The sequence below is a fragment of the Petromyzon marinus genome, unplaced genomic scaffold (genome assembly GCF_048934315.1).
Source record: "Petromyzon marinus isolate PM22_M1 ecotype Great Lakes invasive population unplaced genomic scaffold, UKy_Petmar_22M1.pri1.0 PM_G_Scaffold_9, whole genome shotgun sequence".
Classification (NCBI taxonomy): Eukaryota; Metazoa; Chordata; class Hyperoartia; order Petromyzontiformes; family Petromyzontidae; genus Petromyzon; species Petromyzon marinus.
This window is the reverse complement of record NW_027423046.1, coordinates 5,514,300-5,537,492: the sequence shown is the minus strand read 5'-3', so window position 1 is coordinate 5,537,492 and position 23,193 is coordinate 5,514,300. Positions and strand designations below refer to the sequence as shown.

Genomic DNA, 23,193 nt, shown 5'->3' with positions numbered 1-23,193 from the left:
ACCTTAGGCCTTCACCCAGCAGTGGATCGATCATAGCTGCTGATGACGGTGTAGTAAATGTGGCTTTGGGAAGTACGACAAGGACTCAACAGTACCGTGGAACTTGTGCTGTGTAAGACATTACATTCATAATCATTGTAAACATCCTGCATGTGTATTCCGTGTATACATGGTACTGTGTTTGCGCGCACACATCGTGTACGTGGCGACATGGACACCGTGGAATATTGAGGAGAGTTGTAAATAAAGCGGTGTTCGAAGAAAGACAAAAGTTGTCCGAGTGAAATCGAACGCTACATATCTACCCGATCCAAATTCACATTGGTCCGGTGGATCTTTGCACCGCTTACCATATATACGCGTAAACATATACAAAGCATTTACAAAAAAATATTGAAGGTACAATTCACGCCAGCGTAAATATGCACATGGAAATAAAATGGTCCGCACCTAGAGAATAAAATGTTTCTTGCCAAAATAATCCTGCGGACCCACCCGAAGTGAGACCTGGGCTGGAGGGCCCACCGTGGGCTCCCTGGATGCGCTGAATGGAGCTCTCCTGCGCGTCTCACTTCATTTTGATTCATTCTTGCTCCAAAGGTTTCATTGACTTGCGACGGACGCCTTTTAAGGGACGTACGAAAGGCGTGCCCGTTGTGTAGATCAGGAAGCCGATTCACTGGAGGAGCGGCGCTTGACGTCACCTTGCGGGTGCCCCTTTCTCTGACGCGGGGCCACGCGCCACGCGTTGCCGTGACGTCGATAACACAAACGGCGTGAAATAAGGGAAAACAACAGCAAAGGTGGCAAACAAAATAAACGTTCTGATATTATTTTAATGTGACCATCACTAAGGGATTCGGGTACGACGGTGTTTCACCTTATTAGTTGGCTGTGTCGGGTGGTGGTGGGTTTAACGACACATTTTAATATTTACGCGATCTAAACCACACACCTCTGTTATGGATGAACTGCTTCGTTTTGCAAGTCGTCAGACTGGACGAAACGTTTGCGTTTCGTCCAGTCTGACAGGGTGACTGTAGCTGTGACACACAGCTACAGTTACCCTGTGTGACACACAGCTACAGTCACCCTGTGTGACACACAGCTACAGTCACCCTGTGTGACACACAGCTACAGTCACGTGACACACAGTTACAGTCACCCTGTGTGACACACAGCTACAGTCACGTGACACACAGCTACAGTCACCCTGTGTCACACTGCTAGTCACCCTGTGTGTCACACTGCTACAGTCACCCTGTGTGAATTGTCTTGCAATTAACGTCAAGCTGCAAACGTTTCGTCCACTCTGACGACTTGCAAAACGATGCAGTTCATCCATAACAGAGGTGTGTGGGTTAGATCGCGTAAATATCTAAATGTCGTTAAACCCGCCACCACCCGACACAGCCAACAAGTAAGGTAAAACACCGTCGTACACGAATCCTTTAGTGATGGTCACATTAAAATAATATCAGAACGTTTATTTTGTTTGCCACCTTTGCTGTTGTTTTCCATTATTTCACGCCGTGTGTTATCGACGTCACGGCAACGCATGGCGTGTGGCCCCGCGTCAGAGAAAGGGGCACCCGCAAGGTGACGTCAAGCGCCGCTCCTCCAGTGAATCGGCTTCCTGATCTACACAACGGGCACGCCTTTCGTACGTCCCTTAAAAGGCGTCCGTCACAAGGCAATGATACCTTTGGAGCAAGAATTCATCAAAATGAAGTGAGACGCGCAGGAGAGCTCCATTCAGCGCATCCAGGGAGCCCACGGTGGGCCCTCCAGCCCAGGTCTCACTTCGGGTGGGTCCGCAGGATTATTTTGGCAATAAACATTTTATTCTCTAGGTGCGGACCATTTTATTTACATGTGTATATTTACGCGTGTAGGGTGCGAAAGAAGATTCAATGTAACATGGGGGACTCACAGACGACCCGTAGACTCATAGATTCACCCATAAACTCACAACAGACACCCACACACAACAGACACCCACACACAACAGACACCCACACACAACAGACACCCATGGGTGAGTCTATGAGTCTACGGGTCGTCTGTGAGTCCCCCATGTCACGTCGAAACTTCTTTCGCACCCTAAAGCCGAGTGTGCGGTGCAACATCGGGGAGGTGATGGGGATTCGCCTCCCCGTGGAGAGGCAACAGGCGGAGTCCACGCCTCGTTGCCATGTCGTCATCTCCCGGCGAGCCAGGGGGGGTCGCGTGGCTCGTCGTCGATTGACGCCCACCGTGAAGAGAGTTGGCACAGCATCGTTTGTGGGGGCAGACGCCCACCTCCCCACTCCCCGTGAGCAGGCAGGGCGCGACATCCACCCCCTCAACTCCCCCCTCCTCCTCCTCGTTGGCCACCTCTCGCCAGGCCCCCGCCGATCGAGTGATCACCCCCCCCCCCGCACCAGCTCCAAGGGACATCTCTACACGGCCGGCTCACCGCCGCCGGTGTTCTCCCGCGCACGCCGAGCGCTAAACAAAGAAATCGGCTGCTGCTGTGTCAGTAACACGCGCGCACCTCCTGGGATTAAGGCCTAATCCGCGTGCCCGCAATGCTAACTGAAAATAACTGGCGGCAGTATGAATATGTAGTGGAGTAGGAAGGTGTGTAGTGCAAACAGCGTGATTACATGATAACACAGACAGTACGGGTTATGTTGGGTCAGCCTGTAGCGAAGGCAAATACAGTGCAGGTTATGTTAGGGCAATTAAGCTGGGAGAGCCAAGGATGGCTGTGATTGGCTGGAGCTGTTGTTAAGGCTAGAGTGGCGCCTAAAGGTCTGGGTAAGAAACAGGTGCGAACGACGCAGAGCGTCGTTGGGGCACGGACTAATTAATTGGGGAGTAATGAGAGCGGGGATAAATTGGGAAGTCGGGAATTGGAGCGAGGTTGTTGAAGTTGGAGAGCTTGGAGTCAGCAGCGGGGAATTGAAGGGTAGAGAACTTGGCGACAGAGTTGGAGGGACAGAGTTGGAGAGACAGAGTTGGAGACGGAGCTTGGAAACAGCGTAGCGATAGCGGAGCTGAAGAAGAGAAGCAGCCAGCAGTGGCGAGAGCGTAGCGATAGCGGAGCTGAACAGAGACGAAGCAGTTAGCAGTGGAGAGAGCATAGTGACGGTGATAGCGGAGAGCGGAGACGAAGAAGTTAGCGGCGGAGTAAGCGCAGTAATCGTGGGGAGTGGAGAGACAAAGGTGGCGAGCGAGTCGAGTGAAGCACGGCGAGCGAGCCGTGGCGACATGGATACTGTGAAATATTGAGGGCATGTGGAGAGTTGTAAATAAAGCGGTGTTCCAAGAAAGACAAAAGTTGTCCGAGTGAAATCGAACACTACAAATATGCACACCCCCCCCCCCCCCCCCACCGTGGATAAGCCTTAATCCGCTGTGCACAGGTGCTAATGCAAGCGGGAAAGGAACGGCTGGGACCAGGCTATGGGGCAACGCCTCACCGTTAACGTGAATGCTACTGTGCGAACGCGCTGCGTTAGGCGCGCTGTGCAACAACACGCACGCGAGCACGGCCGCTCCGTGTGCTGCAGTACACGGAGCGCCTCACGCGCACCGCGCTCAAATCACTCGCACGGCGCTGCAGACGCGCGTCTCACACACCACGCCGAAACCCTCACGTAAACCGTAGCGGGTCGTAGAGATGGCGATCTACGCGCACAGCGGTGGAGTGGATTTAGCGCACCCCGAACCCCACCTTAATCGCTCACGCTGCGCTGCAGACGCGCGTCTTCTACACACACACACACACACCGCGCGATACCCCGTGTAACCAGTTGCGGTCGTATAGACGTTAATAGATGTGTAGTGATGGTAGCGTCACTACTGCGTACACACGCACACGTGTGACGTCACTATGCGGGGGAGCGTCACTACTACGCCGGTCTACACACACACACATGACGTCATCCCGGCTGGAGGCGGGAATGACGTCAGGGCCGGTTCTGGACTCGGGAGGCCACGAGGGAGGTGTGAGGTCGTGGCCCTCTCTGTGACCCCGGCTGGACACGTGACTGGACCCCAGTGGGGGCCGGGGGCCTAGGGGGCACCTTGGGGGGCATGTGGACAGCAGGGGGGGGGGGGGGGGGGGCTTCGAGAGGGTTCTCGAAGGGAGGCGTGGCCGGGGCGGAGCCCGGGCACGCCGAGGCCCATATAAGCAGCCTCCTCACGAGCTTCGAGGCTGCCCGTATCAAGAATGAAGATGCATCGTGAAGACGCCAAGAAGAGATCCGTGTGTAGGTCCCAGCCGGAGGACTCTAGGATAGCGGTAAACGTGTTGTAAGTCCCGCCAAGACAGGAGGCTGTACCTCCCTAGGGTATCTGAGAAGTGTGTGTTAGCTAGAGTAAGTCGGTGGTCACCACCCTATGCGTAATGTAAGAGCTAACTGTTTGTGTTCATTAATAAATAAGTGTTGCCTCCCAAGAAGTTGTGTGTGCACCTAATTCGAATCCACTACAGATGCGCACCTCACACACCAACCCCGCGCCGACACCCTGCAGCCCCGCGCTCGCTCTCTCACGCACCCCGCCCCCCGCACGCAGTCGCTCCACTCAAAAATCACAGATACCACGCCGAAGTTCGCCCACACGCGCACACAGAAATCGCACCGCACCGATCTTCTGAACTGACGTTTATTAATGACGCGTCTAAAGAAAACCCTGTGCGGCCCTGTAGTAAATATTCCACGAGCAGCGTGTAGCCTATCCCTATTCAATCCCTGGGTGTACCCCCCACACTCTACTTCTCAACTCGCAGATGCACTCACGGTGTCGCACGGAAGCTGCGGGAGTCGGAGGGACGATGATCCAAGAGGTCTCCGCCTGGGGTAGAGTCGTAGCGGCGCTCGCCAGCGTCCCTCGGACGCCACGAGCGGCCGGGAGTCAGACTGGGGTGGCTGGATGGCTGGAGAACCACCTGAACGTTTTTTCACCTCCCTCCCTTTGACGCCCTGGGAATCCGAAGATCCAGGGTCACGTGGTGTTATCCTGCGCAGACCAATCGAGCGCCTACATTTCGATTTTAAACCGATGTTCCCGCCCTTACCTGGAGCGTGACTTTCCGTTGCGTCTTGACCCATTGTCTACGCACCCCTCCTCCCCACCCCCTCCTCCCCACCCGGTCCTCCCTACCCGGTCCTCCCCACCCCGCGGCGTGGCTAGGAACTTCCCTCCCACCTCCACGTCTGCGCTGCCAGCGGAGTGTTCTGCCCTCGAGGCCCCATCTCCCGTGTTGCGTGCGCTTCATTGCGGCCAGCCTGTAAATCACTATGCGCCCCTGCGACTTTTTAAAGCTGATTTTAGGGGGGGCCGCCGTGTAATCCGGCCTGGGGGGGGGGGGGGTCAGCCAATCTCCTGGCAATGGGAAACCGGGGGACATCCCTGCTAGGGGCCCTTAGGATGAAAGCCCGTGGGCCAGGCCTCCCCCTTCGAGACCCTACGTGAGTGTGTGTTTAGTGGGAGTGTGCGTACGTTCGTGTGGAGGGGTGCGAGGGGATGGTGGCGCCGGCGGAGTTGCTCCGTTGCTGTGGCACCACGGTATCTATGGAATCGATAGTCATATCTATTGACTATAGTATTATCAGCTGACTATAGCAGTGTCTGCTTACTCTATAACAGTATTTAATTACTCTAAAGTAGCATCTACTCTGCAGCAGTATCTACCGACTCAACAGTAGTATATACCGACTCTATTGCAGTTAACTTCTTACTCAGAGTACCGTGGTGAGGCCTAGTCTCGTGCAGAGCCCCCGGCCTCGCCTAGATTGCCCAGCCGGCCGAGGTGGCACCTTGGCAGGCTGGGGCTGGGCTGCCACATCACGCTGCATAACATACCAAGCACAGATTCAATTTTCAAAATCGGCCCTCAAGCTGGAACAGATGCCTCAATTTATTGAAATGCACTTTACTTTTTTCAAATACAGCAACCCCCCCCCCCCTCCCACCATCCCCGATCCTGTTAAAGCCATGCATTGTACTACATTACGGACAAAGTTTAGAGGAATCTAAAGCAATGCAGTAAAAATTCAACGAAGCAATGTTGTAAAGCTAACAGTTGGCCAACTTAATTATTTGCCGGCCATTTCACCACAGCGAATGCACCGATATAAATTCCGCAACATTTAATGCTGTCTTGTGAAATACAAACAAAACTCAATTAAATTGTCATGTCCATGCTCATTACAGCTTAAGACCGGTCGCACAAAATAACCAATTTTAGGAGACAATTAAAGCTTTAAAGTTAAGTCCGACTTTACAGAAATGTTTTACCACACCCATTAGACTAAAGTTTAAAACTATACTTACAATTATAAATGTGTAAAGTGTTCAACTAAACGAGGTGTGTATCTTATTTACACACCATAGACATTAAAAGAATCGCATATCAATTAACACAACCCACATACAGTCCTTGCACTACCCCTCTACGTAACGTTTCTTCAGACCCAACAAATTTTAACTTTTTAAATCAAGCAAACCCCCAATATATGTACACTCTGGGAGGAAGTTCTCTGCAACCTGCAACAACAAAAGCAAGCATTGCCGACATCAAGAAGCAAAACCAACAGATCATCGTCGACCCCACAAAGGGCTCCATTCTCATTTGGAGAATTTGGTTTGCGTGGTCCCGATTTAGGCCAAGATTTGGTGACAAGGTGCCTCTCTAAACCATCCAATTCCCTTCGTCAATCTCTAAAATTGGGCACGAGAGCGTTGCCAACCAACTCCATTTGAAAGAAACTACTCTACATTTGTATTTTACCAGGTAAGGCCCACGGAGCTATGCAGCGCTCTTTCCGGAGAGACATGGCCACTGTTCTGCCCCACGGCAGATATGGGGCTGTGTTTACACAGGAACTTCCTGATATGATGGTGTCGAGTTTGGTCACGTGACCTGGAAGTGACGCGTTAAGGGTCTCGAAGCGACGAGGCAAGGCAGGGGTGTCAGTCATTACAAAGAGTACAAAATGGAGGCACAATTAGCATCTCAGCGAAGACGGGAGCATCTGCTCATTGTGGGACTTTAAGAATCATTGTCTGCAAGTTAGTTTATCTCCATATATAAAAGGCAAAGTTGTGAATGTGTGCCTGTTCAAAATGTTTAGCATACTTCCCGACTTGCAACCAACTGGAAATTGGCCATGTGGGTACTTACCAGACTGTACACCACGCAAAAATGATAAAAAAATACACTTTTTTTTTAGGGGGGGAGCAGGGAGCTCAATAATGTATAGATTTTTTGCACGGCAAGTGAGCTGTGGCGTCAAATCTGTCACGTGACCCTCGCATGTGGAAGCGTAACGCATTGCAGTGTAGTGGTTAGCGTTGTTTGTGTGTGTATGTGTCTGTGTGTGTGTCTGTGTGTGTGTGTATCTGTGTGTATCTGTGTGTGTGTGTGTAAGCGTAACGCATTGTAGTGTAGTGGTTAGCGCTACGCTGCGCTACGAACCCGGCGACCCGAGTTCGATCCCCGCTCACGGCGCCCAAACGAGTAACTGCTTGGGTGTCAACAGCGCCACTGGGGAGATAAAGGCGGCAGGGCGTGCTGCTGGCCACCAAACCCCTTCGTGTTCTTATAATTACTGGGACTCCTGTTATGTTAGGATTGCCGTTATAATGCTGTAAATGCCTTTATAATGCTGTTAAATTGTTACGATAAATATGGAGGCCTGGTTAACAACGAAGCCTGCCACTTGCATTATTGTGAATAGTTGTTTGTAATTAGATAAGTCGAGCCAGACTTGTGCCCATGTAACTTTAATGCATTCTTGAGAGCAAGGATGAAGATGTATCTCGTCTACAGTTCAGTGTTATGTGCAGCAGCGCTGTACATTTGGGCTGCAGTATGGTGATTACACAAAGTGACCTTATTGAACATAGTAGCTTATTCTCTTGTTGTAGAGCTATTCAGTGCTAATGTAGGTGCCTGGTCCATCCAGGACCTATGATTGAGATTCATGTTGTCCAAGACAATGTTATGATGTTGCAGTGTTAATTAATTATATTGATATTGCAAGTATTAACAGATGCTCTATTTTGTGCTGTGTTTTCCCATGAGTTTTATGTCGTTCTATTCGTTAAATACGTTGGAGTCGGATGGTCACCCTGGCTCTGAAGGTTTACTACTCGGACAGTGATGCAACGCAGCGTAGTGAGGCCGAGACAGCCACCACAAATGGATAGCTCAACGAAGTGGCTTATCGTGTAGACATTTATAGCAGCAAAATACTCTAAAACGCATGCTTTTAAAAACGTGGGAGGGAAAAAAAAACAGAGGACCCGGAGAAAAATCCACATGACCACGGGGAGAACTTGCAAACTCCAAATATGCAGCAGGCGTCGGGGTTGGGATGGAACCCCAGACCTCCTGCTGCATACCAGGCAAAGTGAGTTAACATCTCCTAGCCACCGTGGCATCCAAATAGAATCGTCAAGAGGACATTCTGACACTTGAAGAAAACCTGTACCAATCTTGGCCATAACCATTCTTGTACCTCTTGATCTTCCAAACACGTGTAGAGGTGTTACGGGAGGGTGACACGCGGTTGTATAACGGTGGCCACAAACACGTCCGCTACGGTCACCACCCTGGGGGGCTGTGGGGGATGCTGTGATCACTCCCAGCCCCGCCCCTCAGTGAGAGACAGTATAAAAGGTGGGACCCGGGGAGCTGAGAGGCAGTCCAACTCAAGCAAGATGAAGAGCCAGTGAAGAACGAAGATTGACTAGCCAGACCCTGGAACTTCTTTGATTCGCTGACCTTCTGAGGGCCGGGCAAAGCAAGCCAGGGTGCGACACCGGAGCCGCGAGGGCCGATGTCCCTCTGAGGGCCGGACTCGTGTGGCTGGTGATCGGGACCTGCGCCGAAGCTGGGCCAGGTCAGATAGCCTCCCGGGAGAGGAACAGGATAGAGGGAACCAGGGAGCTAGCGTGGGCTAAAGCTCGGGGAACGTTTCCCTCTATAAAGTACGGGTGAAGAGGCCGTTACCTCTTCAAGTATAAGACTCGCAACTGTAACAGAAGTGTCTGTAATAAATACGTGTTGCCTCAAGTAAACAGTCTCCGACGTCAATAAGGCCACTACACATGTAGCCCTCCAGCAGGTCAGATCGTACAAAAGCATTAAATTTGGCATGCGATTGATCGATAAAAAAAATCTAGTCATGTTTAAGATTTTATATAAATGATGATTGAGAAGTTTTTCACGATATAATATGCAAATTATATTATGTGAGCAAATGCGGTAGTGTACCCATACTCTTTGGTTCTATTCGGTAAAGTCACTCCAGCGCTGTCCTCGAGACAGCCTGATCCCTTTACCGAGAAGATGGTTTCAAATTAAGCAACCATTGGAAAGATGTTCTAAATCGAACTAAACATTAAACTAATTTTCAATGGTACAGTATATTTTTCAAGTAGTGGTACCCCAAACTTTCGCAGCTCTTAAAAATTCCCCATTCACACCATCAATAGGTAAACTCCCCCCCCCCCCCCCGCCAAACGGCATGTTCACCCGCACGTACACCACCTCTATGCTAAGTCGGCCAATCAAATGCTAATTTTTATGCTAATTCCTTTGTCAAGGCACCTTGTTTCCTCGCACACAGCTTAAAGGTCGCGGTCTGAGCGTGGCTGTGTTTCACTCCAGCGCTGTCCTCGAGACAGCCTGATCCCTTCACCCGATGAAGGCCGCTTGTGTTGTGGCCGAAACGTCGTGATTTTTGTTGTTTTATTTTTTACCTACGTGACTTTACCGAATAGAACCAAAGAGTATGGATCCTTGCAGTCACGAAAGCTTTAAATCTAGAAGTGTACCCATGGCTACAACCACGAGAAGGCGAGTAGAGTCAAGGACGTAATGAATGGGAAGAGGAATAGAAAGGGGTAGAGCAGAAAAATGGGATCAGAGACAATACCTTAAAAGGGTCTCTCTATCATCCTCCACGGAGCAGGGTATTTTCACAGGGGGGGGGGGTTTGGGGGCAGAGGGTAAGGGATTCAGCAGGGATGGCCACACAAGTCACGTGACTTCCTCAGGGAGGCACGAGCAGATTCTCGATATTTTTGTTTTGCAGCTTAACGGGAGTGCAGGAGCGGGAGCTGCCCTTACCTGCACGTGCTCCTCCTCATCATCATCTGTCTAGGCCTGCACCTTGGCCGGCAGAGGAGACCGCACCCCTGCTTTGGGCATGCCCGGCCGCCCGTCCCCACCCCACAGGGTCCGGCGGTTGAGCCAGGACGCGTGGCCCCAACTGTGCCAGAAGCGGCGATTGCGCGCGGCCGGGAGGTTCTCCCCGAACGTCTGCATGTTCAAGCGCTGCTCCTCCGCCAACGTCACGCGGCAGTTCCTTACAAGATGGAAGGAAGGGGGTGGCGGGGGTTGTGAGCACAGCTGGTGCATCTTGCCAGTCATCTCAGTCTATCCATGGCCACCTGGGGTCTGTCCCATGACCTCCTGTCAGCGAGCCTTCGACATTCCACGTGTACCTTCACCGAGCAGTGAATGGCGCGTGTTGGTATTGGAGGTGGAGGGAGGAGATAAAGATGCAGTGCTACAACTTCTTGCTCGTGCCACTACTACTGGCAGAAGGGCCACAGTAAGTCACTCATTTTCATTTTGGCAAATATCGCAGTTTTTACACCGGCACACGAAAAATGCCTGCCACTTGTAAAACACGTCACGGGATTCTTTGAATGTTCCCTGCCAAGCAGCAGGCGTACATCCCGGTTAATGCGCCCGCAGTATTATAAATCAGAGCAGCCACTAGATTTGCACTGCGAATAGTTTTGTTGTTACGCGACAACGACTCTGTCTGACGCTCCGAGCAGTGGCTCACCCCACACCATGTTGAAGAGTGGCCTGTGGATGACGATAGATCACGGTACTACAGAATTGCTCGAGTGAACGCTAAACCCTACATTAGAGGTTCCCTGCACGGTTCCACACCATCCTGCGTTTTAGAGAAATGTTCGCCTCGTGCCCAGTCAAATAATTACACGGTTCTTCCTCTTATTTTCGAGCTAGGATTTTTTCCCGAATCAAGCGCAACACCGCAATTCACGCGGCGTGCATTTTCTGCGCAGAGTAATTAAAGTTAACGTCACACATTTGCAACGCCCCAAAGTTTCCAGATATTCAGGAGGCGTAGTCAACCGCATACGAGTGAGAAGGCAGCCAGCAACGGCACCAACAATTGCCCGAGATCTGTCATCCTATATTAGGATGGTTAGGCCAACTCCATTTGTGAGTTTTTATTACACGAGGGACGAAACCAAAGAAAACCCACACGTGCAAAGGTGGGAGAGTGAATGGGGGGGGAACAGCAACCCCATCTCCGTACAGATGGAGATGAATCAACATGCTGTACTGCTACCTCCTGGCAAGTCGGTGCACATGGCAGAAGATTGTGAACCACCAACCCGTTGCCTCCTCCAGGCGCTGTATATAAAGGTGTGCCGCCACCACTGCCCGTCCGAGACCATCAACCCCGCGATGAGCAAGGAGACCCAATTAAAAATCACAAGTGGCAGAAATGCCATTACCTGCCGCCATCTTTGGAAATGTTGTCAAAGAAGCATCTTGTTTTGTCGTAGAAGCATTTGTCAGGAAACACGGCAGAGCTCCTGCTGGGACCCCTCTGCATGTCTGCAGCACAAAGGGAGACGTCAATGTCAGAAACTAATTAAGGGATGGCCTGGACAATTAAAGACAAAGATCCCCACCCCGTTTCGCTTCAGACTATCGGGGCAAGTGCTCTTAGTGAGTGGCACCCCGAGGCCGGCACGGCACACGAAGGCATGGGTGGGCCTAGCACCATGCCCGGCCACCTTCGTCTCCCTCATGGCGATGGCTGAGGTGAGCCACTAGAGGGGGGCGACGGTACAGATTTGTTGAACCAAACTTTTCAACAGAAACCGCCGTGGCAGCAGTGGCAACAGGCCACCGTGATGGACGCTCGTGGAGATTGCTCCTCGTGAACAAAAATTGTCAAAAGTGCATCATGGTCCTAAAGGGACCAACATTTAGCACAGGGGATTCTCCAAAAATGTTTACCATTTGTTAAAATACAACCATTTACCAATGCGAGTCAGGGCTAAAACAATAAGACCATAAACTTTGCATTATATTTCAGGCCCATCAAGCTATATGGCTCTTTTTCAGAAGAGACCTGGCCACAAATGATAGCTCAACGAAGTGGCTTATTACATGAAAATTTCTGGCAGGTAAACTCCAATAAGTGCACGTTGATTCTAAAATGTGGAGGGAAAAACCGGATGACTCAGAGAAAACAGGTTTTTTTGGGTTAGATCGTGATCCAACCCAAAAAAAAATCTATCATGGATGATATTGGTCGCAAAAGCCTACATGTTCAACCGACCCAGAGAAAAATCCACACTACCACGGGGAGAGAGACGCATGCAAACTCCAAATATACAATGGTCAGGGTTTTGGTGAAACCCACGAGGCAAGGTAGCCCCCCCCCCACAGCCGCCTAATAATTTGTTGGCACAAGAGAGGCGGTGTAAGACAAATCCACTGTTGCACTGCACATCCATGCTTTACATTATCCAAGCTCCACTCTTTCTGCAACCCACACCTGACCAGAGTGATGCGAGGCCCTCACCCACAAGTGCAGTGACAGCCAAGCTTACTAAAGGCTGTCACATGCGGAGAGTTTCTCAAGTTATCATTCCTCACGATTACTCTAACTCGTATGAAAAAAAGGGCCTAATATAAATGTCCACATAAGCTACTTCATTGAGCTATCATTTGTGCCCAGGTCGCTTCTGAAAAAGCGAATAGCTCAGTGATCTTTACCTGGTAAGACAAGATTAGTTGATTTTTATTTTTTCAAGCGATTTGTTCACTTGACCTATAGACTGTGCACTCCCATTGTGTTTTTGTATTGTATGTTGTTACATTCTGACCCGCCCCTACTGAACATCTGTGGACAAAAAAACCTTTGTAGCGCATCGAAATCCCCCAGTGGACAAATAAATATTCTGATTCTAAAAGGAGACCTCCCACAGGAGTGGTGGTGGTGGTGTGAAACCGGGTCCCTCAAAGTGCTCCTTTTAAAAAAAAAGGTCCACCACCTTCTCCTTGCTTGGCCTTGTTGTTCTGGAACTCCTTGTCCAGCTCCTCGCGGTCCAGCTGCGCGTTGCTGCTCTCAAAGTCAAACTCCGCCTGAAACTCATCGCCCAGGTTCAGGGCCTGTGCCTTCTGGGGGCGCCCATGGCGGCTCGAGCCTGCGGGGAGAGAAAAATAAACGGCAGCTCGGTTTGTGATCCACCAACGCCGCGGTGGTGGCGGTGGTGAGATGTTAACTACCTAGCCTGGTACGCAAGAGCTCGTGGGTTCTATCCCGACCCCCTGCTGTATACTTGGAAGTTTGCATGTTCTCCCCAAATGTGAAACATTTCCTGCAAACTTTCTCCATTGGAATAATGCATCAATGAGTACACCCTGCTGCAAAGAAAAAAACACTTTTGCTGTACCCTCATGGACAAATGTGAGTCTCTTACTTTCGACCCAGGTTTCCTGGGTAAATATTCACGACCATAAAAAAATAGCGCACCGGCTGCCCGGTATTCAGGTCGGCACCAGCGGCCAAGAATCTGTTATTCTCTCCGCCCTCTGCAAATGTTCAAAAGGCCATTGCCAAAGTCCAGGCTAATGCACCGCGTCGCCTTTGAGGCAACGTCAGTGATAAAAGCGGCAAGGGGTTTTTTGCCTTCCCACTGCGATTTACAAAGCCCCACGACGAATGCGTCCACAAAAGCTGTGCACGGCGAGCCTTCAATACGCAAACGCATTAATTAGTCTCCGTCGGTACGAGACGCCGACTGTAAATTGGGACACGTTGCTTCAAAACGAACTTACAAATTTGATGAAAAGATGAATGACGGCATGGGGGGGTGGCGGGTGGGGAGGGCGAACACCACCCACACCACCCGTAGCCGTACCTGCAATCTGCTTCACGGGGGCCCTCCGCCACCGCCGCCGCCGCCGGGGCGCCGTCTGCACCCCCCGCTCCACCGTGCCGCTCTTCCTCGCCGGCTGCTGCGGCGTGGCGTTGACGCGCGCAGCGGCCGCGCCGGCCGTGGGCGCTGCCGCACCTGTGGGCGATGGGCACAGCCGGCGCGCACCCACCGGTCGTCTCGGTTCGTCAGCCCGTCGGGGGGGGGCCACGTGGGACCCTCCCGGTGCCTCCCGGCAACGACCGGCGACACTTCATCTGGCACGGGCGCCGTGGTGACGTCACCGTCACTTAGTGGCGAAAGGCGGCTGTTGGTATTATGGGGCGGGGGGGGGCGTTCTACAACAGCTGTGTGGGCAAGACACAAGTGCCATAGCCCTCCATCACCCATCGTGGTGTCAGTGTCATCATCATAATTACCACCACCACCCCTCCCCCCCTATCGTTCCTCACGACTGCAGGTCACACGTTTGTGTTGTCACCAGGCAGAGGGGCTCACCGCACACAAATCCCAGCGTATCCGAGCGTGCCATTTTTACGTCGCTTCGAGCGAGGCCGTCAAAACCGCACAGATCACTCAGCGGCCAAGCGCAGCGTTTGCCGACCACCCCGTTTGCGTCTCCAACATTTTCGAAAAGGAAACTCCGCTTTCATTTGCTCTTGATGCAACCAATTGCCATAGCCACGTAGGTAAAAAATAAAATAACAAAAATCACGACGTTTCGGCCACAACACAAGCGGCCTTCCTCAGGTGAAGGGACGAGACTGTCTGGAAGACAGCGCTGTCCTCCAGACAGTCTCGTCCCTTCACCTGAGGAAGGCCGCTTGTGTTGTGGCCGAAACGTCGTGATTTTTGTTATTTTATTTTTTACCTACGTGACTTTACCCAATAGAACCAAAGAGTATGGATCCTAGCAGTCACGAAAGCTTTAAATCTAGAATTGCCATAGCACCACCATTCATATATTTTGTCAAAAATGATGATTTCGCACGGGTTTAAAATATAAAAATATTAGCACACGTTTGTCGTTAGGGGCGTTTGCGCGCAACTTTTATGGGTCGGGCAGCATTACATTGGGGGGGTGTTAACATTAATAAACGAGACGGTGGAACGAGGGTCACCGGGGCTCTTGTCCACAAGCCACGACAGACTTCACGACTCGTCCTCCCACCTGCAGAGGGAGGCCTCGGCTGCACCAACACGGGCGGCACGAGGATTCACGACGCTTCCGTTAAAGTCGGTGGCTTTTGTAACCTTTGCCGCAGCCTTGCAACCCCTTTGGTTCCCAATCGTTCACAAACAACGTGCAACGTCAACAGACGTAAGGGGTTTGATGAAACAAAGCGGTTGCACTCGGCCCGCGCGCCCGCGCCCAATCTGTATTTCGATGATATACCTTCGAAAGAAATCCCCAGAAAGGGGATCTTGCAACCCCCAAGGGGTGCGTGCACCCCTGGGTTAAGAACCACTGGGCGAGACGATCGTGGGGTAACACAGTAATATCAATTTCCAACTCACACCCCTTTCACGTCGTCGCTTTATTATGAACACCGCTAACACAATTTACGTCGGTGACAGCATCGATCCTTTCTCGTATCCCCATCGCCTCTTGCTTCACCTACCCTGTAAACTACCCTGTGGTGTCGCGCGCATGACGACATGTACTGTGCTTTCGATAACAAAATACATTATTGATGTACGGTATTTTGGGAAAAAATTGCTTAAATTTACGTCGCACATTTCAGGAACGCATCACCAATGTAAATTGGGGTACTGCTCTACAATGCCCAATGTTCTGCTACACCATCTGCCACCCAATAAATCAAATTTGTCACCTGGAGCACCACACCAATTTATGTGGTTTCGGCAAACCAGAATGTTGAAAAAAACCCAAAAAAACAATCATATTTCCGTACGACGTCTCATTGGACATTACAAAATCGGGCATCAGGTGTTTGGTAAAAGATGCAGGTGGAGATCCGATCAGAAATCCTCTCTTCTCTCAATACCCAGCCAGTGAACAGGGTGGCCACAACCTCAGCACCACGATAGCACCTCGTTGAGATCAATATAGCAAGTTGCCTCTGGCAACCTCGTTTCTCACAAAACCACAGATTTTAAAAAAGAAAGTCTTCGTTCATCATCGCCATGGAGAAATGCATCGTGCAGGACCTTGAAGCCGCAATTAAATTTTGTTGGTGCAAATCTTAATTGGGTTAAGTTGTGGAAGAGGGGTAATTTTAAAAGTTTTTATTTTTTATCAGGCAAGACACCGAGCTATATTTGCACTTTTTCAGAAGCCACTTTACCACAAATGATCATTGAATAAAGCGGCTTTCTTGATAAACGCCGTTATTGCAAACAACAAAACCCATTTAGCACCACATTTGTATTATCTCGTGGTAGAAGAGTGGCTCTCGCACAACTACGAACCCAACGACGCAAAAAATAACTCGATTTTCAGCCACATCACGAGCGAATTATATCCAAATCGGTGGCTGGCTCCCCACCTTCCCATTCACCACAACCGCACAAGTGAAGCGTGGCAGGTGAAATAACCACCCCACCCCGCATGACAAGACAGCGCGGCCTTCGCCGAGCAGTTCATTGACAGGGCACCAAATAATAACGCTTTAAATGACGGGTTATTTTGAAAAGGCGACAATTTAAAATACAATCACTGGGTATCACCATCAAGCGCAAAGTAAAAACAAAAATGCTCGTCCGCATGCACTACGCATTATCATCATCATCGAGCTGTTATACACAGAGCCTTTTATTTTCCTGCATGCGCTTACAGAAATAATTCCATGAAGATAGCTGCAACTCAACTGCGTTCAATTAAGATCGCATTGAAATCACGCAGTTGCCTCTAAACGAGCAAAAGGCGAAAACGACCCGAGGCAAGGCCACTGGGCAACGGAAACCACGTGGCATTAAGAGGGCAAAGGTGCAGCCCTGCAGTGCCGATGTTTACCGCACACCGCACCCCCCCCCTCCCGTACCCGCAGCTCCTCCGTACGCAGGCTGCACGAAGGGACGGTGCCCGACCGCTGTGGCCCAGGCGTCGTGCCGCGCGTGGCCCGGGTGGCCGCCCGTGGCACCGCGGGGGGGTCCGGTCGGCGTGCCCGGCGCGGAGTGGCAGCTCGCCGCCGCTCCGATACCGCGCGCGTGGCAGCGAGCAGCGGCCCCCCCCGGGGTGCCCGGCGAGGACTGGACGGGGGGTGAGGGTGGGTTAGGCAGCGATTAGAACAAATCACGACGGACGACGTACGCATGTCAAACTTCTTATGCACCTTCTTGGTTCTTTCGGTAAAGTCACCACCACGTAGAAGGGAAACAATAAAATAATAAAAATATAAAACTTTAAAATTCTCACGACGTTTCGACTGCAACACAAGCAATCATCATCAGGTGTAAAAACCACAGCAAGACATTTTTTTTTAAAAAGTGGCGGGTTTTTTTTTTACGTTAGCACCACGGAGAGCGATTTGGCAGTTATTCAGATGGACGAGTCCATCTATGTTCGGAAAAGAGGAGGGGGGAGACGAAAATAATGGATGCGGTCTGAAAGCCACCGTAAGCGTGAACAATCAATTAAGACCCGAAATGGTTTATCAAATCCTTCCAATGATTGCTAAGCCAGAATTCCTTCCTCTCGGTTGAAATTGTCTCTGTGTTTGTATATGTGGATAGCCTCATGAACGAATCTCTCATGGTAGCCAGATGGCTTACAGAGAACCTCTGGTCTTAGGAGGGATAATTGCGATGTCATCACCCGAGAGCCAACCAGGTGCCAAGGGTTGCGCAATTCAGCCACTGGCACGCTGGCACCCGGGCTCGGATCTTGGTAGCCTCCTCCATCTCCTCCTCCTCAACCTGTAAAAACCCTCCACAGCTACCACTGTTAGCTAACTATTGTAACTCTCAAATGCAACTTTCATCAAGCCCCCCGAGTGTGAAGTGCAGTCTCCAACCTCGTATTCTCCACCATCTCTGGCTTCCTCGATTCCAGTGCCGTGAAGGGAAAATTTGCCCGAAATGCAGCCGATCAGCGTTGACTTTTTTTTCCACATTTTGTCAACATGTTGCCAAAGATGTCCCTTAAAGGCTTAAAGGACGTTCGGGGCAAGTGCAGTGCGAGCAACTACGAGGCCGGCAAAGCACACGGAGGAGGTGGGGAAGCCAGCACCACGCCCGACCGCCTTCTCCCAAGTGGCGATGTTTATACATCGCATCAGGTGCTCATTGGATAGACCTCAGGAAAAGCCCGGGACCGTTTCAGATAATTGTCACCTGGCGTTGGCCGTAAGTGGGAATCAAACCCCGGTGGGTCGTAGGCGGGTTTGTGGTGCAGCGCATCAACCACTGTGCCACCGCTCCCCTAAACCATGGCAAGATGTTAACTACCTCGCCTGGAATACAACAGGTCGTGGGGTTTGATCCAGACCCCCGACGCCTGCATATTTTTGGAGTTTGCAACGTCCTCCCCCGTGGTCACGTGGATTTCTCTGGGTCATCCAGTTTCTACCTCCACGTTTTAGAACCGACGTGCATTTGGAGCATTTGGCTGCTGGAAATGTCCACGCGATAAGCCGCTTCGTTGAGCAAATCATTTGTGGCCAGGTCGCTTCTGAAAAGAGAGTTAAGTAGCTCGGTGGGCCTTACATGGTACAATAAATAGTTGAATGGTAAAGAGCGCCTGCACCTCTCACCTGCACCATGGCCACGTCGTGGTGCAGAGCGGACAGCATGTACTCGCACGGGGTCAAGTCCTTGATCTCGCTGACGCGAAAGACGATGTATTCGAAGACCTCCTCGCGAGGGGCAATGGGACGGTCGGCGGGGCGCCCCTCCGTCCCGCGCAAGCGCACTGCGCACACACAAAGACGCCCGCCGCCGGTACAGACCTCCACGTACCCGTTTGGTCAAGCGTTGTTACGGTCGAGAGCACCTATGCAGGTCGGAGCAGGTGCGTGGTTGTGGGTTTTGGGCGCCACTGTGGTGAGAAGTTAACTACCTCGCCTGGTATATATCGAAGGTCATGCGTTTCATCCCAACCCTGACAACACCTGCTGTATATTTGGAGTCAGCGAGGTTTTCTCTTCCCATGGGTCGAGTGGATTTCCCCCCCCCCCTCCTCCAGGTCCTTCGATAAGCCACTTCGTTGCGTTACCTACCATTTGTGGGGAGGTCGCTTCTGAAAGAGCAGTATAGTAAGTGGGCCTTACCCGCAACCTAAACAATTGTTTAAAATAGTTTCTAGCTGGTTCAGCTACCTTCATCCTCCCCAGTGCTGATTTAATCATCTTTTTTACTAACACACCGCACCAGGTAACTTCACTTGAAGGCAGTCTACCTACACGAAAACCAGAATGAGTTGGGATACAAGGCCACCACCGACGACGTTGTCTGTAGCCAGGAATCAAATCTAGCTCGCGGGGTTCCGAGCTGCACACATTTCTCAACTCTGCAAGCCAAAAATTGAGATTCATTTATTTCCTGCCAGAAGCTGTATTAAATATTCTTGTTTCTTTCGGTAAAGTCACGTAGAACGGAAATAATAAAAATAAAACATAATAAAATAAAAATGAAATTTATTTTATTTTTATTTAAATAAAATATAAATGAAATTTATTTTATATGTATTTTATTATGTCTTAGCTGTATTAAAACCAACCAATAGCCCGTCATCCATAAGCCATATGCCTGCAGGTATTGAATGTTTATGGGTATCAACATCACAAATCCCTATCATCACCGTCGCAAAGAAGTTCTCCATTGTGCCAATTTAATCCAGACAGGTGCCGTTGGCCCAGATCTGTGAACGAAGGCAAAAATGAATCTGGAACATTTCCAAATTAACTGTTTTGGGGCCTCTTCTTTGGTTCTTTCGGTAAAGTCACCACGTAGAATGAGAATAAAATAATAAATTGATAAAATAAAATAACACAATAATATTCTCACGACGTTTCGGCCACAACACAAGCGGCCTTCATCAGGTGAAGGGGTCGAGACTGTCTGGTAGGACAGCGCTGGAGTGTTTTGGGGCCGTCCAGAAATGACGTCACGCACCTGGGGGGGGGGTCAGACATTTGTGACGACGTGTGACGACTGGGGGGGGGGGGGGGGGAGTTTGATAAATGTGATGTCACATCAAAATGCGCAACTTTAAATATAGACAACACGTTCCACTTAATTAGACTTTTTAATGTTTTCTCCTACAAGATCAGAGTGCAGCGGCACATTAAATACGCACTACAATGACAACAATAGTTTAAAGCGATTTGAAGTGTGTTTTATTTTGGCGGGGGGGAGGGGGCAGAGCTTTGTGACGTCATATTTGAGGGCGGGGGGGGGGGTCAAAAAAATCGTTCAGAATCGCGTGACGTCATTTATGGACGGCCCCTTAAGCGGCACCCTGCCGGGCTTTTTGGCCGGGGTCACGCGCCGTCTATGACCAGCCGCATCTTATTGCCCTGTGACTACCGACCCGGCTTCAACACTTGATTTTTGCACGCAGCGTTTTAATACGTTGTTTTTGTGTGGAATTATTTGCTGGTTTATTCCAGAATGTTTCTGTTACGCGTCGTCGCTTTAAGATGTTCTGTGTTCAAATTTTGTTTGTTGCGGTTGCACCCCGACTTAAGATGCTCGCATGGCTCACAGGACTATACCTAATAAATGAAACTTGAACACGCGCACGCACCGAAACCACAAACTTGTTCAGGTCAACGGGGTTAATCGCGCGTTCGTGTTGGCATAGCTGTCAACCCCTTATCAGTGCCCCTAGATTGTTACAGATCGATTCAAACCCTTATTGGTCACCCCCTGCCCTTATAAATATCAACGTTTAGACAACGAGGTCCCGTCGCAAGGGAGAAACGCAAACAGACGGACGAAACAATGTGTGCCCGTATTGAAACGGCTGTGCACCCAATAACCTTCGTTGAAAAATACTTGAAACCACTGCGACCCAGAATCAGCAAGAACCTCAGAACATTCGTGATTAAGCGGGTGACGAGTTGAAGAACTTTGCCCCAGCACAGCTAGAGGCGCCGGCCATAAATGACGTCGCGCGATTTTGGACGATTTTTGCCACCCCCCCCCCCCCCAAAAAAATATATAAAACACGCTTCAAATCTCTTTAAACTATTATCATTGTAGTGCGTATTTAATGTGGCGCTGCACTCCGATGTTGAAGGTGAAAACATTTATTAACAAGTCTATTTGATTAAGTAGAACGTTTCGATTTAAAGCTTTCGTGACTGCAGGGATTCATCTTATTGGCTCTTTCGGTAAAGTCACGTAGAATGGAAATAAAATAATAAAAATAAAACATAATAAAATAACATTTTATTTTATTAAAAAATAATAATAAAACATTATACAATTTTCTTAACAATAAAATGTTATTGCTTTATTTTTATTATTTTATTTCCATTCTATGTGACTTTACCGAAAGAACCAAGAAGATAAGTAGAACGTGTTCTCTATATTTAAAGTTGCGAATTTTCATGTGACGTCACATTTCTCAACTCCCCACCGCCCCTCGTCACACATCGTCACAAATGTCTGACCCCCACGTGACGCATCAATGGCTGTCATTTTAAACATTTCTGGGCAATTCCCACTGAGATTAAGGACTCTCTTACAAATCCAGGTTAATTGAAAACACAAAAGTACATACAGCAATCCAATACAATCATGATTTAATTTAGTTGTTTTCATTTTTTTTAACCTACGTGACGTTACCGAAAAAAAACAAAGACTATCTTGTCGTTTGAGCATCTTAACACCTCCTGTTTGATTGCCCTGAAAAGGGTCAAACCCCTCCTTAAAACCCCCCCCACACATTGACCCCACGACACCCACACCAATCTGTCCAGAAGGCGACAACGTCGCCGACACGTTCACCTCCTCCTGGCAAACTTTCCCCAGCCCCAAGGCCTCCTCCTGCTGCTGCTGCCCGAGCGAGTCGCCTGTTAGGACGACTCAAGCGGCTTCATTAAACCCCTAACCCGCAGCTTCGGGGTGTCCACAGTCGCCCCGTGAACCACCCCTCACCCCCCAGTGCGTAACCTTTCGCCAAGACGACGGTGGAGTCGTCCGTGTTGATGTCACAGAGGATGCCCTCGTAGCGGATGCCCGCCATGGAGAGCAAGCTCATCCTGACGCCCATGCAGGCCGCCCAAGTGGCCATGGTCGCCGGCTCTGGCTACGGGCGACGAGAGGGGCTGGTGGGGCCGCCTTGGTGGGGCCGGGCAGGAGGAGGGGGGGGAGGGGGGAACTTGGCCCGGATCGTGAGACGACGACGATGGTGATGATGGTGGTGGTGTTGATGGTGTTGATGTTGATGGTGGTGGTGTTGATGGTGGTGGTGTTGATGGTGGTGGTGTTGATGGTGGTGGTGTTGATGATGATGGTGGTGTTGTTGATGGTGGTGGTGTTGATGATGTTGGTGGTGTTGATGATGATGGTCTTGTTGATGGTGGTGGTGTTGATGGTGGTGGTGGTGTTGTTGATGTTGGTGGTGTTGATGATGGTGTTGTTGATGGTGGTGTTGATGGTGGTGGTGTTGATGGTGGTGGTGGTGTTGATGGTGGTGTTGATGATGATGGTGTTGATGATGATGGTGGTGTTAATGATGATGTTGATGATGGTGGTGTTGTTGATGATGGTGTTGATGATGGTGGTGTTGATGATGATGATGGTGTTGATGATGGTGATGTTGATGATGGTGATGTTGATGATGGTGGTGGTGTTGATGATGATGGTGGTGTTGATGATGGTGGTGTTTATGATGATGATGGTGTTGTTGTTGATGGTGATGTTGATGGTGTTGATGATGATGGTGATGATGATGGTGGTGTTGTTGATGATGATGGTGTTAATGATGGTGGTGTTTATGATGATGATGATGGTGTTGATGATGATGGTGGTGATGATGATGATGGCAACAACCCACCGCGTGGCCCCCACGTGTTCACGGACACGCCACTGGCACTGCAATGCACTCTGGGTAGCGCCAAGTGGGCGGGATTGTGGGGGGAGGGGGATTTGTTTCTCTTCCGCTCAACGTCGTGGGTTTTTTGCTTTGCGTTTCATTTTAGTTATTTTTAATTTAATTTTTATTTTCTATCTACGTGACTTTACCGAAAGAACCAGGAATGTGAACTGCATGAAATA

The 23,193-nt window shown here is 50.2% G+C and overlaps 1 protein-coding gene across 2 annotated transcripts; it reads right to left on the bottom strand.

The window, feature by feature from the left end:
* Nucleotides 1-5,882: 5,882 nt before the first annotated feature.
* Nucleotides 5,883-23,009, bottom strand: LOC142921819 (protein LSM14 homolog B-like). 2 transcript variants are annotated; one of them, XM_076063155.1, is made up of 8 exons: nucleotides 22,072-23,009; nucleotides 18,720-18,877; nucleotides 17,010-17,217; nucleotides 13,990-14,142; nucleotides 13,120-13,272; nucleotides 11,566-11,668; nucleotides 10,133-10,370; nucleotides 5,883-6,540 (listed from the first exon to the last, which is right to left on the bottom strand). In XM_076063155.1, the coding sequence occupies exons 1-7, from the start codon at nucleotides 22,205-22,207 to the stop codon at nucleotides 10,163-10,165; spliced, it is 1,119 nt and encodes a 372-aa protein (XP_075919270.1). In that variant the 5' UTR covers nucleotides 22,208-23,009; the 3' UTR covers nucleotides 5,883-6,540; nucleotides 10,133-10,162. The 2 variants fall into 2 exon arrangements, with proteins under 2 accessions (XP_075919270.1, XP_075919271.1); XM_076063156.1 differs by having other exon boundaries at nucleotides 22,087-23,007.
* Between the last annotated feature and the right edge of the window lie 184 nt (nucleotides 23,010-23,193).